At 39.2% G+C, this 17583-nt stretch overlaps 1 protein-coding gene across 1 annotated transcript in view; it reads left to right on the forward strand.

Moving 5' to 3' along the window:
- Positions 1 to 17583, forward strand: part of npnta (nephronectin a) — a 98384-nt gene that overhangs the window by 73925 nt on the left and 6876 nt on the right. The window contains 5 exon segments of the mRNA XM_036574963.1: positions 848 to 982; positions 1857 to 1982; positions 6314 to 6748; positions 13432 to 13521; positions 15970 to 16068. Coding sequence (XP_036430856.1) covers positions 848 to 982; positions 1857 to 1982; positions 6314 to 6748; positions 13432 to 13521; positions 15970 to 16068 — 885 coding nt within the window.

Here is a 17583-nt window from a genome sequence, read left to right on the forward strand (position 1 = left end):
CAAAAAAACTTGTATATCCAAAATGGCAAATTCACAGGAGGAAGCAAAAATGTTCTTAACTTGTAATGTAAGTTGATATAAGAGCTTTTATTCCAAGCAATTGTGGAGCATTATATATATCTTGAGAAATAAAAATAGAAACAAATCGAGATGCTTTTGGACAGGGTCGAGATGGAGGTAAGATCAGATTTAAAAAGAACCAGTAATGTGGCATTTACTAAAACCATGAATACAATCATTTTTATTCATCGTTTCACCTGCTGCACTGCACAAATCCAATTAACCAGGACCAAATATGCTCTCTTTGTAATGAAACACGCAGCAGTTCAGTGTACTGGTGTGCTATGATAATGCATTGTGTCAAATTGTCCACCCCATAACACTGTATCAGTTGTTATTGAATAAAATAACAACAAGTTTTAAACTGACAGGCGATTGCAAACTTTTGGACGCTGTTGTAACAGAGAGCTGGTCGAACAGCTGTTGGCAAGTTTGGTGTTGCATTACTTTCACACCACAACAGTACTGCCACACAAGCCACTTTCATTTTTCAGAGGTACAATTTTTCCCCTGATTTTGTATCATATAACATATTAAATAAACAAAATAGTGATTTCAGTATTCAAAAAAACACTGGCACCTGGAAGTGCTGACCAAGTATTTGCTAACCCATCCACACTCCTAGTCCAGAGATCTTTTGGCCTTACCTGACACTGCCTGAGGCTTTCTTCTTACATCAGCTCTAAATGCACTTTGCCCCAGCTTAGGAATATTAAAGCAGTTGTGAAGAGAGAGGTGGATATGTAGTGGAAGTAGTAGATGATGGATAGAGCTGCTTGTTTTTCAGACGTGGACGAGTGCGCCACAGGCCTTGCCGTTTGCCCCCGCTTCCGCAAGTGCATCAACACCTTCGGCAGCTACATCTGCAAGTGCCACGATGGCTTCGATCTGCAGTACATCAACGGGAAATACCAGTGCATAGGTAAACAAGACTCGGCCAGTATCATATAGTTCACTCATGATAAGCATTTCAATGAATATGTGCATTAAAACCGATTTTTGTTTTGTGTATACATGAGGATTATATGGGATTACGTAACAAAGTACTTGCAGTAATAGGAACTGGAGTATTATTCATATATGTAGACGTTCAAGAGGTTTAGGTATTCCAGTATTTTCATGGAATGCATTAATAGTGAATTAGCCAGAGAACTTTGTTACTGCTAAAAGTAAGCATGGTAGCTTTGGTGATTCTTAAACAAGGCTTTTAAGTAGCAGCACTAATTACAAACAATGAAAAAACAGGAGCTCTTGCATATGTCTTAAAAAGATGCCATTTCTGGGTTTTTAAGCCAATCTATGACAATGCAGTAACATTTTAAACACTACATTAATATCCTAGTCTATGGAAATATCAACAATACCACAGTTTCGAGATTAAATTCATGTTCTATCATGGACAAAGAACAGGTGAGTAACAAAGGTTGCCCATCGTTCAATTCTATCATTAGTGTATAATCATTCAGCTCTAATGGTTTGCTCTGTGTAGACACTAGACATCTTATTGATTATGCTAGAGATGTAAGTGGCTGTTAGCACTAAATGTTTTCAGCCTTTAGCCCCAAAGAGATTTTAAATTGATGTCTGCTATTAGAAGTAGTAACTAATTAGTCATGTTGTCTGTATTTATTAGCGCTAAATGCTTTGAGGATGTGTCCCCAAAGAGATTTTAAATTGATGTCTGCTCTTAAACCTCGTAACTAATTGGTCATATTAGATAGAGGTGTCTGCGTACGCTCTGCTTAGGTACTAGGTTATAACTCTGAGGTTATATCTGTAGAGTAACTCTTTTTCAGATGTAGACGAGTGCTCTACAGGACAGCACCAGTGTGGCCCTTACTCCTCCTGCTACAACACACCAGGCTCTTTCAAGTGCAAGTGCAAGGATGGCTTCCGTGGTGGTTTGGGCCATGACTGTAAACGTGAGTGCGCAGCACATTGAGCGCCCATGGCACAACACAACACAACACAACACGTATGCCCCTGTACATAAAGCAAAGAGTGGCTATGTGTTTGCAGGTGAACCATGACTATTGGAGCTAAGCTTTCAGTTTGGCCCACAAATGTAAAAAAAAAAAAATGGTCAAAAAACAAGAAAAAATGTTAATGCTAGTTTCTACTAGCACCCTTATGGGATTTATAATAGTATGTTAGTGCTAAACTAATGCTACACATTAGCATTCGTGGGTGTGCTAGATTACACATGGATTAAACATGGACATTTGAAGCTGTGTTTATTTTAAAGCTTGTAAAAGATAGTAACATATACCTTATACATTACAGTTTTACATTGACTTTTTCAGTAAAGAGTCCGGTCATTGAGCTGCTGCTCCTGTTTGCCATTGCTAACAATTCACTGAAACCTGGTTATACAACCCTGTTTCCAAAAAAGTTGGGATGCTGGGCAAAATGTAAATAAAAACAAAATGCAATGATGTGCAAATCATTTCAACCCTATATTTAACTGAAAACAGTACAAAGACAACAAATCAAATGTTGTTTTTTTGAAAAATATGTGCCCATTTTGCACTGCTGTGTCTGATCTACTCATACCAGCACAACACACACTAGCACACCACCACCACGTCAGTGTTACTGCAGTGCTGAAAATGACCCACCATCCAAATAGTACCTGCTCTGTGAGGGTCCATGGGGGTCCTGACCACTGAAGAACAGGGTAAAAGGGGGCTAACAAAGTGCACCTATATAGTAAGTGGAGCTGATAAAGTGGACAATGAGTGTAGAAACAAGGAGGTGGTCATAATGTTATGCCTAATCGGTGTATATTTCTGCGATTCTTATTACAAGAAAATTACAAGAAAATTTCATGATACGTGATACATCACAATATTTTTATCTGATCAGTTGGACAGAGAAAAAAGAACCAGTTTATTATTATTATTATTATTATTATTATTTCTTCATTTGCAGAGTTTATATAAAACACACATGATGATACTATTAATACCAAAAGTGAACTAAAATTACAAACATCTATTTTTAGTTTTCCTGAAATCATTAGGCCTTCTCTGGAGGCCTAAATTACCCTGAAGTTCGTCCTCTGTTTATTTGGTTAAACCTTAGATGTCACAGTTATTTCTGGTGATAACAGTGTTGTGGAAGGACAGACTTGAATCTGTCAGACAGACCGAATCGATGCATGTAAATGTAATTCATTATGTAACTGTGTAATGAATTATGTGATTACTCTTAAACAGCCAGGTGAATCTGAAATACAGTAAAAAAAAACTTGATTATTTTAACAGAGATCTTGAGTTTAGAGTAGAAACGTTATTGTGTGTATAAAATGTATGAAATGGCCCTTCAGAGACACTATAACGCTCAGTACATGACTTGCTGTAATCATACTCTCTAAATGCCGTTGCTCAGAAAAAGCTGCCCTCAGCTTGTGGCCATGCAGCAGCCTCATACTTTCATGTTGTCCTTGCTAAGATTTACCCTGCATCAAAGTCAGTCGCAAGGGCTGTAAAGGCAATACTGAGAGATGTTCCATTGGAATCACATTTGGCTTTCCAATACATAGTGCTACTCTTGAGGTTTAGAGTTTTTGAACCACATTTCTTGCACTTTATTGATTTTTTTCAGAAGTGCTGAAAGCAAACCTCCTGTCTGTCATCACTGCTGCTGAAGGCCTATTGTCTGTTCCACTCTCTGACAGCGATGGCTTCAGGTTCACAGCTCTAGCATTTCAGTCCTCACGGACAAAGGACGGCATACTTTTCCTTCAGAACAACAAATGGCGGCCCCACCAATGCACAACGTATGCTTAGACTTTCCCCCAGGGCACTGAGTCCATTCTCAACAGCTTACACTCCACTGACAAGACCCAAAGGCTTTAAAAACTCTTGCTTGTACAGTGAGGCAGAAAAACATTAAAATCATTGTGAGACTTAATCCCCTAGAATTAGTGACACATTTCTACTGGCACAAGACACTGTTAACATTATTACCCACCTGACGACAGACAAAACCCCAAAAAATGCAGATCGAGATGGGTAATGTCCCTAGTAGCCTTATGACACTTTCTATTTCCTCCGTTATATCAAAAACAGGACTGCAAAACAGCAGAGGGTCCACGTGAGTGAGTCCTCAATGAATGGGGGTGAATGGAGTTAAATGGCTAAAAGAAAAAAATGTATTTCACTAAAAAAGCAAAGAAAACTATATATTTCCATTTCTGTTTTCTACAGCAAACGGGTTTAAGCAGCAGAACAGTAAAATTACTGCTTCTGACAAGCTCATTGGCTGTTCATGCGCACTGATTTCATGAACGTACACGAGGCACCGTTTTACCCTCCTATAACTCGAATTTAAAAGTTCTTAAAAATATAACCTCAGTGTTAAAATGTTTTACGCCGTTCTGTGTTCAGGATATGATTGCATTCTTTTGCATTAAAATGTTTAAGCATTTATGAACTATGATTTTACTCAAATGCTCCATCTTAACCCATTCATTTTGGACTCACTTGGGAGCGCCCTCTAGTGTTTGAGAAACACAATACAATGTGGTAATTCTCCTCTCTACATGTTCTCTGGCCTTATTTCCAAAGCAGAACTGTATTTTCTAGGACAGTAAATGCAGGAGTCATTCAAAATGATCTGTTTGAACTTTGTGGAAATAGATTCAGCATTAGAAGAATAGAATGTGGCACAAAAAATCAAATTTGCCCAGTCATCCCATTATCCCAAATACAGTAAATCAGCAAAGACATGTTTGGTGTCTTTTGCTTGGCAGGGCTAAAGTAGCCATAAAGTAATGGAAGCTTATGTACACCAATTAGCACTGTGCAAACTGCATGTCTCTGTCCTCACACACTTGCTTTAAACCCTACTGAGCAGTTAAGAATTCTCACACAGTCTTGCTTGTGTGGTTTCTGATACTGTTATCTATGAAAAAGGCCAAAAGTACACTGCTTAGGTAAAACAGTAGCAGCATAAATCTTAATCTTAATTATAAGTCTGAATTTTATTTTTGCAGCATGCAGACATGTCTTAGCTGGTGAAATACCTTTGGGGTCATGCAGAAATGGATTTTTGGCAGAACTTTTCCTTTAAGCCTTGTATCTCAGTGCTGTGGGAAATGGGCTGTTGAAGCTAAGGCAACTGACCCTACATAAGCCCTTATTCCATTTATGCTACTACGCAGGCTGTCTACCAGGATCAGCTTTCACTGGCCATATGATTCTGTTCTTTAATACATGAAACTGGTCTTAGATCAGTACTCTGAGTTCTATAAATAGGTAAATGACCGCAGGCGCTTCTCAGAGCTGATAAAAGACTGAGTGAAGTCCTTTGTGGAATTATATATCAAAGCTGTAGTGTAGCCTCAGAAATATCACCTACTCTAGTGTTGGCGTATGCAACTCTAGCCCTGGAGGCCTGGTGTCCAGCACAGGTTTTAATTCCCCTACTCAAACACACCCACTAAACCTGGCAATTAACAGTTGAGTCTTTGAGCAGGTAAACTACCATACTGTGCTGGACACTGGCCCTCTGCGACCTCGTGGAGTTCTCTAGAGGACCCTGCACTAGTGTGAAGTTTTACATAAGTGTATCAATGTAATGCTCCATTCATATGGTGCTACAGTGTTCTGTGAGTGGTCACATTTTGTCATGGAGGACAGCCATTCACTCATGTTCCTTTATTGGCTTGCTGTTGCAACACCTGCATGAATTAGGGCATCATTTGCATATAATATGTAGATGAGGGGCTAGTTCTCAGGTGCTTGTTTCCACTCAGCACGTGAAGCTTCATGAACTAGACATGGAGTAGTTTGTGCTTCACTCCAGGCTTTCTAATCTGCACTTGTTTCTACATGACTTTGATGAACAAGGACCATTAAAATTATTTTGGGGGACAGAAATAAATTTGACGCTCCATCAAAAACAGGTTTTCTAATTACGTGGTGAATATTTATCCTCTCTGATAGCCTCCGCAAACACTGGCATCTGTTTTTAGAGTGATTTCTTAGGATGAACCAGAAGAAAAACAGTTCGAGTTACTGTTTTGGACTGGTTTTCTATCAAGCTTGGAAAGAAACTGGTGTCCAGATTGAAACCACAACTCCTCATTAGCAGATCAGCAATATTAAAAGTATATCACAGTATAATTTGATCAGTGCTTTCTTTGCAATCTCGATTATCTTTTCATCTAGACAAAAATGCTATAAAATGGTCTTCTGTATTCTGTGAATGCTGTATGTTTGATAAATGCTCTTTGTTGTCCATTTAGCGATCCCCAAAGTGATTATAGAACCTCCCAGACCTGGAAAGACCACGCCCAGCAACAACAACAGGATTCCAGACGCTGACCAGAAAAGAACCACTACTGCCAGACCACCAGTGACCCCTAAGAGGACTCCCGCAACAACACCGTCTACCACCACCCCTACCAAGGCACCTTCTCCCCCAAAGACAGCTCCTCCACCACCACCACCTAAGAAACCCACCATCCCAACCCGCAAGCCTTCTGTGCCCACTCGCAGACCCCCAGTCATCACCCAAAAGCCGTACGTCCCACCTCGCCGACCTGCTACCACCAAAGCGCCACCGCCCACACCCCGGGTCCCTCTGATTCCCACCCGCAGACCTCCTGCCCCTCCAGTGACCCAACTAGACAACAACATTAACAAAGACATTACAGAGAAACAGAGAGGAGATGTCCACAGTAAGTACTGGCCTCCTCATTGCTTATGCACTTTTACATATAATGTTTCCTTAATGATTCTTGGCTTGAATGTGTGGTTCTAGGAAAAATCTATAAAGGGGAGCTCTCCTAGAGAAACCTGCCGAGTCAGAATTGTTCACATCAGAGGTGATAGGAACCAGACGTACGAAGAGTTTAATGCTTATTACATGAAATGGTTAGACATATGCTGCCTGACATCTGACACACTGTTTTATGATAGTTGCGTGGTAAAGTTTTGGCTTAAAATGTATTTTAATCCATTTATTTCAGTTCATTCATAGCAGAGGGATACATGCAGGGTGTTGTAAGGCTGAATAGTTCCCAAAGAAAACATATAAACAGATTTATCACTATTTTACCATCATCAACATTACATATAACAACTCAGAAGATATTTGTAGGTTCTCTGTTGGCTTTGGATAGTAAATAAAGTGGCTGTATTTGTGTTGTAGACACTGTGACCCCTGGTTCCTATCAGCACCACTGTAAAGAAATCAGAGTCTGTAAGGTTCTCTATAGTGAACCATTTCTCATCAAACCACTCTAAACAACTCGGTTTATGTCTCAAGGACTGTAATTGTCAGAATTGAATCAATATAGAACCTTCACGTTATGTGGAGCTTGTTTAACCTTTAAAAAGGTTGTTCACACTCACACATCTGATATGGAAACCGTGGAATCCCCCAAAGAAAGCTTTTAGGCTCCTTCGTTTATTAGAGAGTACAAAAGTGTAAATCGTAGACTTAACAAATTAGTTTGATTAAGGTTCTTTAGGAAATGATTCAGTGCATCATGAAATCTTCACCACAATTCGATTCAGTTATTTTGGTTCATGACTCTTAAAAGTCCTGAATACACAAATGTTGAGAAATTTTGAATAACTTTGTATTTTTACTTCTAAAAAAAACCAACAAATGTTATTTTTGCCAAAGAAAAAGTGAGGACATGCTTCATTGAATATTATTACAAATGATTTTAACATTGCAAAATCAATGCTGTTGAATTGCCACTGCCCACTCCACAGTATGTCCAGCTTGTCTATTACTTCACCAGTAGGTGAACAGCAGTTTTGTTTTGGAAAAGAAAATTGCATCTGAAAACTCTTCCTTCCAGATGGCAGCACTTAATGAGAACAGAAACAACAGCTACAGCGATTACATTACCGGCCGGCAGTGCCAAAGGACATCAATCAATTACCCTGCACGGGAACCAAAGCCTTACGCACAGCCTGGAAAGATCTCATGGCTGTGATGTTGGGCAAAGAAAAAAGAAGCTCATTATAAGAAAGTCTCTGAATTTGATTAGAAACAATAATTATTGTGTGGAGCAGCGGAGGCAGCACCGCTAACGGCAGCGGTTCCTTAACACCTGTAGTGGTCTGTAATGACTGTGCGCTGGAGTTTGTTTATTTCATGGTTTATTTCTCTACACGGGGAGGAGAGAGTGTCTGGTGAATACTGTTTCCAGCTAGACGGTAGGAAGGTAATTGAAATCAATGGAGTAATCACACACTGGGCCGTTCGGGATGGCTTATCTCCTTGCTGTTCTCCTGCCCTATAATTGGCATGTACACAGAGCAGTGAAATGTCACCAACCCTCAGGTGCTCATCCTTCTTTTGGGAGAAAAGACTGAGAGGGCAGCTTGTCCTGCCGCGAGCATTTATTTATCTCCTCTCAGCAATGCTCTGTTTGACTTTCCGAATGTTTGCGATGAACGGAAAAGCTATGAATACGAACAAGGCTTAACAGAGATGGAGAGCTCAGATCTAAAAGCAATCTCAAATTGGGAAAATGAACCTGTGGCATCTGAATGAAAGCCTGTATCAGCTCATCTGTCCTGAAAGCCTGAAAGTGCTTTATTCAAACTAAGGGTGGGTGATATGGCAAAACATCACGTTGAAACATGATATTTTTACGATTTTCACGATACGTATGACATTATTTAGTTCTTCTGAGGTTTGAGAACAAGTTGGAAGCAAGCAACCAGCAGACCAGAGGTGCCACCTTCTAAAAAAGTCCAAGGAAAAACTGAGCAGGAAATTTAGGAAAAAAATCAAACAGTTGGTAAGGATAAATGAAATAAAGTAATGAAATATGGATCATTGTACAGAATTGTTTCAAAGCCCACTTCGGCCAGAACGTGACTAGCAAACACAGCTTTGGACAGTCACACACACAAATGTGTGTTTCGGTAGTGACAATTCATAAGGTTACACACTGATTTTTAGACCTTGGGGCACATTTATTTCAAAACAATGGGATCTAACTGCTTACCATTTGGCCATGAGGGACAAGGGTGCAGTCTCACTTCCTGCTTTAACATGCAGGGGTGTGGCTAAACTCAGGCCCCGCCTATGGACTAAAACTCTGTGGGACAGCATTTTTTGCTGAAGGTTTTTTGATTCATGATGAATCAAAATCTTCAAGTTCAAAAGAAACCAAAAAGATCTTTAAAAAAATCACTGAAAAAGATACAAAAAAGTAAGTATGTGAACAAGTTTAAATATAGGGGTTAGGGATTGGGACGGCCACCTTTTATTGGAAAATACCCTATAAATGATAATTTTGTATATATTTAGCTTATGGCTATCTAATTGAAAGCCTTTTGTACTGTAGGACCACAGTTTCAGCTAATTCAGTAGAACGGTCCATATAGATGTCAACCTTCAGAGACAGTAAACCTTAAATTCACCAGCTCCAAACATTCTCACCCGATACTGTTTAAGAACATTTCTACCATTAAAATAACAATCAACAACAGCAGTTTAATCTGTTTAGATTTTTCTGTATTTAACAGTTAAACAGCTAAAGAGTAGGGCTGCTCAATTATGGCAAAAATCGTAATCACGATCATTTTTGGTCAATATTGAGATCACGGTTATTTAACATGATTACTCTGTTGACTTTGGAAACATGATTCATTTATTAAACTTTAAAAATTGTCCTTTTTAACAGTGGATTTCCTTGAACTTTAACTCAACTGAAAAACACATTAAAAATAAAAGGAGGTGGTGCACTGGATTTGTAACACAAGACAAAATGAGCATTTTTGCATCGTTGCAAAACAGAATGTGGCACAATAATCAATATGCCTCGATTATCTTGTTTTCATAACCGTTGGAAGTACAAATAAGTAAAAAAAAATTAAAATTAAAATTTGATTAATCGCCCAGCCTTACTACGTTTCTCCCAGACAGTTAAATACACATACACTCACAGAGAGTCAGAGAGAGCAGAGTTAGACTGTGTTCTCCATTGAGCTGACAGAGTAAAAAGTCTCTGATGTAGCGTCCTTTTCAAGGTGAAATCTGGGGGCAAATACATCTTTGCGAATGCAGTTTTAAGGAAGTTACAGATCTGTTAATTCTACTAGTGTTTTTTTCTACTAGGGACACAGAAACAACTCTAATCCCTTATACAATGAAACAATTTGTATTAATTTAGAAAAGAATGCCAAATAAAAGCATTTTCAGATTTTTAGACCCCAACACTCTCCACTGTATGCAACCACTGTATTCCTCCAGCACAGGAAAGAGTAGCCTACCCATTATTTCAATTCTGGCAAGTGATGCTCTGACCCTTGCATTAGCATGTGTTTTGTGTCTAGATTGTATCTGGACAAACTTTGGATTCTGTTTACAATTTTCCATACATCCCCAGTTTGACCAGATGGGATCAAATTTTACTTTCCTGTGTAAAAAGGACAACAAATGCATCGTTACTAGGGGTGGGAATCTCTAGGCACCTCACGATTCGATTCGATTACGATTCAGAGGGCTGCGATGCGATTATAAAACGAGCATCGATGCATCTTGATGCATCTGTTTTTTGCTATACAGGATTTCTATTTTCCTACTGTCTGAGGACTTGGTAGTTTTAAAGCAAAGTATTTGTAATGATCCATAATGCATTTACTTCCAATATCTTTTATTAATAAATCAAATGGAAGTGATGCGGCAAATGAACTTGAAGGCTCTCATTCACTGCTGTTCGGAGCACATGAGATGCCGCTGCCACTCATCTGCGATAAAATACGCTGTAAGGGTGACACAAGATCCAGAGGTAATAGATGTCCATGCAGCACATTACAGCTATTCTACTCGTTTTCTTTAGTGATTTTATAACTTCGGTTTTGGTCTCGTTGTAGAGAGTGGTGGGATCTCTGCGTAAATAAGATATTTTTGAGACGGGGCGCGTGCAACATAGCGCGAAAGCCCCGGTTCTCAACGGCTGAGAACTGGCCTGCAGACTGTCTCGCCTGGCTAGTAGCGAACGAAAAGGCTAAATTTAAGACGAACATTTGGAGATGAACGGACTTATTCGCATTTATAAGCAGCGCAGTTGATTTCCTGGTACGTTAAATCTGCAACGAGAGACTGTCAAACACTAAAAGTCGCAAAGATGAAGTCGCTTCTCTTTCGAATTGTCCCGGTCCACCTTAAACGGTGCCGCATTTACATTCGGCGCCTCAGGCACAATTTAAGGTGGAACGGGAAAATTCAAACAAGAAGCTGGAGAATGAGAAGCAACTTCAGCTTCATAAAACAGTCGAACGATGAGAGACATTTTACAAGAAACTGGCCTACTTTTAAGGAAACGTTTTCTGGTGGAAAGGGGAGGAAAGCGGCTATAACTAGCTAAAGCTTAAAGCAGAGTAGAGTAAGTCCGCGTTTTTGTTTATATTGTTTAGTCTATACTAGGACATTATCACACACTGAGCCATACTGGACATTAAATGTTGCGGCTCCCAAGGTGGTTTGATTTTTGTTGAAAGGACAAAATGGCTCTTCTGAACATTTGTGTTGTGACTCCTGATCTAACCCGGCTTTAATGCAGAGGGAGCCGGTCGGATTTCTCGCTCATCCAGCAGTGTTTTTGTTATGTGCCGTCACAGACTGTCCGGGCGCTGCACTTCGGCACTTCCAAGTTCCGCCTTTTGCGTTCCGCCAACATTACGTTATAAATTAAATATTTAGAAAATCGATTTTTGACATTTGTGAATCGATTCAGAATCGTTCACGTCCGCATCGCGATGCATCTAAGAATCGATTTTTTCCCGCACCCCTAATCGTTACCATTTTACTTTTGTTTACTTTTTTCTCTGTTATGATACAGGCAGATTAGCTTGACTTGGACACTTTCTCCAGCCCAGAGTCCATTGGCTGGGGGGAAAATTCCAGCCTTGTATATCTTCTGTGCACAGTAAAAAAATCACATAAATCAGTATGCCTACACTCCCTCACCACCACCCGCAGTCTGATCAGATCGCATTTTAAGCCAGAAAGATCTAATAAATCACAAAAAGTGAAATCTAATCTGAGCACAACAGAATTATTGGTGTTTTATAAGGAAACTGTATTAGGCTAGATTTGCCATATCCTGTATAATGGGCTGGTTTTATGCAGCTGCTATACACTGTTTTTATTTTTGTTTACATGCTCTCTAATTGGTCTAAATTAGGATGGCATTATATCACTTTTCCTTTTCCAATTTCTAAAATTAATACCTGGAGTATCGGCTGATAGCATCTGATATTCCTTTTTTAGAAACCTCTCAGCTATCTTGATTAAACTACTCAAACACTCCATTACCCTACAGGAAGAAATACACAGCCAAAAACATCACAGCCCACAATGTGATTTGTTACAAGATGCATTTTCTCCTGCTAATATCCAGCATTTTCTGCTGATATTGACCCAATAATGATACCTGATCACGTACCATCTCTAGTCTGTCTTTTTTGTGATACATGCAGTTTAGCATTCTGACAATACAATGATATACTGAGAAAAGTATATTATGATAGCAATAACATATACATATTGGCTCTTTACCCACCATTAGTTTGAACCATCGTCTGCCCTGATAGTGTGAAACTGCTTCATTCAAGCCCCAGACCCACTGTGTATTAATAAAGCACATTTCACTTGGGTATGGGGGTTTTGCTGATTGGTTTTGAGCACACTCTGTATGGTTGGATTATTAGGCGGGCTCCTTTTTTCTCAGAATTCATTGTTCACGAAGGCCGGGGTGACATTTTACTTCATCATCCAGCATTCGCCCAGTTGTCCTGCCATTACTCCAGACTTGGAAGCCTCTCAAACATATTTCTCCCACAGTGCGATAAGCAGTGAACACTTGCCAGGGCACCGTTTCTCTTCATAAAACCCGCTTAAGGCTTCCCGCTCAGCTTTTGGTTTAGAAATACCATCCAATTAGCAATAAAAGAAGCAATAATAGCGCAGTCAACAGTGTCAACAGCAGATTTATTTGAAATGACTATCCTGTCCTCCAACAAGAGTGCTGGCCAAATAGAAGGATTCTCTTGGCTGAGGTTTTGGAGTTGAATGTGAATTTTTCAGACTATTAGGGGAGTAGCTGTGTGTTTATGAGCAAATGAGTCTCCACTGAAAAAGGTAATACTGATTAATATATGTACATCATTTCCACATTAGTAAAATAAAATACATCAACAGAGTTATTGTCAAAGACAAAACTGTCTTTCAGTATTTGAATCACATCAATTCAATGCTTTTTCAGTGAAATGTGTGTGTGTGTGTGTGTGTGTGTGTGTTTATACTATAAATCTTTCACTCTCAGTCAACAGAATTGTGCTGCTTCTAAAATCAAGTAAATCCTGGGTTGTCTTTTTTTCCTTATAGTACCACGGAATCATGGGCAGAACAATGTTCTTGATATCGATTATGATATTGAACTGGGCAACACAGAAGAAGAAGTAAAAGATGACCCAGGTAAGTGGGCTCTTGTCTCTGCAGTGCACTTAGGCTCCGTATTCCATCCTCTACTGTCAGTACTGTCAACATCTCCACTAGACTGAATGTCAATATATGCATCAGTGCAGACAAAGTGTGAACTTGCTCTACAAGAGTTGACCACTCATTCTATATTACTCCATATCACGATTTACACATGTTGTCCCTTTAATATACCTTACATACCGTTCCATTGTTCTTCTTTTTATTATTAATTGTACTGTTTGGAAATTGCAGCAAGCCCTTCATGTAAACACTAAATGGGTAATGGTCCAACCAATATGGTCCAAAATTACCTTGAATAAAATCTTGATTTATTAACTGACATTAAGGTCCAAACCCATTTCTTATTTTTACCCCTACCCCTTGTTTTCGAGTGTCACCTTGCTCCTTGTAACTGATTCACAAAGGGTAATGATTGAAATCTTCCTCTATGAAATGGGACCCTCAAATAAAGAAGAACATTACTTCATTAACAGGCAATGAGCGGTGCTCTGTAGGCGACCCTGCCAGTCTGCAGTGATAGCAGAGGAGGGTTAAGTTCAGTAACCTGAGCTTAAGTTCAATTTAGGGCATCGTATGCTTTCAAAGAGGGGGAGATGCGATAATTATTTATTATCGCCCACCCCTAATACTTTGGTGATATGAAGCTGAAGTCAGTTTTTTTTTTCGCCAGTTTCTGATTTGAATTTTCCCGTTCCACCTTAAGTGGAGCAGCAGTTACATTCTGGCGCTTCAGGCATCAGTACTGCTGGACAATTTGAGATGGAATGGGAAATTTAGCTAGCTAACTACTGAGACATCTGCATACTACTAGTGATTTTTTATGCTTGTTATGAAGAAAAGGACCATAATACATTGAAGCGGCATTAAACCAAGATAATACAGTGGTTCTCATATTTTTTTTTTTAGTGGAAAAAATACTCACATTTGTGGGTTTCTTTGGTCGCTCAAGCAGCCATCTTGCTGGTTTTTCTTTTTTTCCTCATAACACTCTATTGGAGTGTGTCTCTGAAAGACCTCAGTTTGGAGGGCCATGTAGCCCTAACACTTCACCCTACCCCTCTATCTCAACAAAAATCGGGACACCCTATGCCTAGATGTGAATGCACAAACGGAGGGCTAAGGGCTAAGTAGTAGGGGCAAGGGGTGAAATGGGATTGGACCGAAAGTTACTCTTACGTCAAACATCTCTTGTAAAGTTACTATTTCTGAGATACAAGGTTTTATTATATACATAATGATACAATACTGTGTAAAAGTCAGAGAGCACCCTTCATTTAGGTAATTTCCAGTCAAAACTGCCACTATGTACAGATTATTCATTTTTCAGTGTCAGGGAAAGAAAGAAACAGAAAACATACAGAAAATTACAGAGAAGGCTGAACAACTAAAATATCATTTTTTCAGTATTTAGTGTGTTTTTATAAGTTTTTTTTTAAAGTTTTTCAAAGAAATCTGCAGGGATGTTTTTCCACTACTTCAAAGTTCAATAGAAGTTGGTTGCATTTTCTGCTTCTCATGATCCAAATAAACCCAAACATGTCAAATTTGTAAGTTTTCTTCCTTTTCTAAGTAACATCTTCTTGACAGCTACACATCCTTTCAGACTCATAGTGCTGAGTTGTCTTCTCACAGTGGAAGGATCGACAGAAACACCTGTGGATCTTTTTATGACTGAAGCAGCTTGATTTTCTCCTCTTTCTCAAAGATGAAAGTGCGTTTATCTGGATGCAATGTTGGTGGTCAACCCGGTAATTTTTTGAACTCCAGTTTTGGAAACTTTTCACTTATTTTCCTCTGATTATCTCCTTCCTTATGCAAGCAGATTGTCTTACGTCTAATCTCCTCAGAAATATCTCCTGAAAAATGAACTTGCACTAATGTCCATTTTGTCTAGAAATTAAATAAATGAAAAGTGGTCTCTGACTTTACCTAACATGGCATATAACATCCTGTCTGAGTAAATAACTACTTCTAGGCTCACCGTTGAAATATCTGCTATACATTCTGTCTGACCTGGTTTCTGGTCATAAGATTAAGCCTAGTCCTGGAAAGTACACTTGTTTTCGACTGAGATTCCTTTTTTAGTCTAGAACAAGGCTTAATCTGTGTCTGGGCACTCAGCCCACATCGTTATCCGCGGTGTCACGTGTATACAGTTAAAAAATGAGGTCAGAAGTACACAAATTGTCTAATGATTTAATCATGGCACTCAGCACTAACAAGGGATCAGCAGTCTGGCATGGCAAGAGCTTTCGTTGGCTCATAAATGCTCATGAATATCCATTTCTATGACAAAGTGATGGATGCCGGCCTTATCCCTGTTTAAAACTCATGTTTAGCTGCATTAGTATTCAGAGACAGGACTTTTTTTTTTACTTATGCCAGCATTTTTGAACAGTTTGGTAATGCTTTGCTCCACAGACACTGGATATCTGAGCTGCTCGTTTGATCATGGTCTCTGTGGCTGGATCCAGGTCAGAGAGGGTGACGTGCACTGGGAGACGGTACCAGACCCTTCAGGTAAACACTTCACTAAGTTGGTTCTACATTTTAAAAGTCTATTAATGCTGTAGTTTGGCAAAAAGTCAATTTCATACAGTCTTATCCTTGTACCCAATAAAGCAGAAGGCATGTTTTGTGTTTGAAGTTTGCTTTTTTAGTTTTGCACTGGAGCTACAAGGCCAGAGAAACTTATAACCACCAGTTTTGCGTAGTGCAAACTGCAGGCCTAAATCGTCACATACTTACCTCAAATTGTGTTATTAAGACTGCTAAGGTTTTTTTTGTTAAAACTGAAATTTGTGACTTCAGACCATGGCTTCAGCATGGTGATAGTATGAGAGAAGACTGATAGTGGGAGGGGAGAAGAAGTCTGAGAACTTGGGCTGGAGTTCTGGGCACCTTCTGCCTATAGCTAGAAGGCCAGATCCCCTCATAGCGGTAGTAGGACTGATGTAAGACTGAGGAACTGTGAGGAAATGGGGTGGCAGTGGGGACTGCGAACACTTCGTCACGGGCAAGGAAGGTGAGGATGTGAATTTATAGGGCGTTAGATTGGTAGATGAAAGGATTTCAGGCATGTCCCTCTCCCCAAACGTCAGTTATAACATAACTACATGAAGTAGCATTACTGAGTCAGTGCTGTGAGTCACCCTGTAAATCCTGAAGTAACAATTTAAAAGTCAGAGGCATCGGTCGGATTTTGCAGATTTGGAGTTTTTCGGACCACATCATACGTGTTTACAAATTAACATGCACAGCCTCAAATAGAAGGTCCGGCTTTATGTTTGGGTCTCGAAGGCAAAATCAACATTAGAGTGATGAAGATTCGCTTACACAAGTTTTGACTGAGTTCTCTTTGAAAACTCTTGCAATCATCAGATTCACCTGGAAAGAGTCCAAAGTGCAACCAGTGTTACAAAACGTCCTTGCAATGCACGTTGCATGCAATTCCACATTTCCACCAGAGAGGTCTCCAAATCCTCAAAACTTACATGGTACAGCATTAAGTAAGCTCAAATTGACTTCCTTTTGTGGTTTCTGACACTGTATGACATGTAATCTATATAGTAATCTATAAACATGGACTAAAGTAAGTGACATAGCTAAACCTCTAGTAACATCTGTCTCAAAGTCTGAATTTTGTCTGTAAATGTGTCCATTTTTATTTATAATAGTATGTCATACAGGGTCAGAAACCACATAAGAAAGTCTATTTGAGAGTACTTAAAACTACGCTATGTAAGTTTTTGGGGATTTGGAGATTTCACTGGTAGAAATGTGTAATTGCATGCAATGTCTCAGACCCCCCGAGTGGATAAAATTGATGATTGCGAACGCGTTGAATGAGTATTCAAAGAGAACTTAGTCAAAGCTGAGAATGACAATTACATTTGTGTTAAGGGGAATTTTTAAAATTATTACTAGTATTATTATTTTTTTTTACTTTTACTAAAATCTTAATGGAGATAAAAATGAATGAAATGTTTGTAAACTTCCAAACAGTGATTAGTGGCTACTAATATTTGTTATTAG

Source organism: Colossoma macropomum, unplaced genomic scaffold (genome assembly GCF_904425465.1).
Source record: "Colossoma macropomum unplaced genomic scaffold, Colossoma_macropomum, whole genome shotgun sequence".
NCBI classification, from domain to species: domain Eukaryota; kingdom Metazoa; phylum Chordata; class Actinopteri; order Characiformes; family Serrasalmidae; genus Colossoma; species Colossoma macropomum.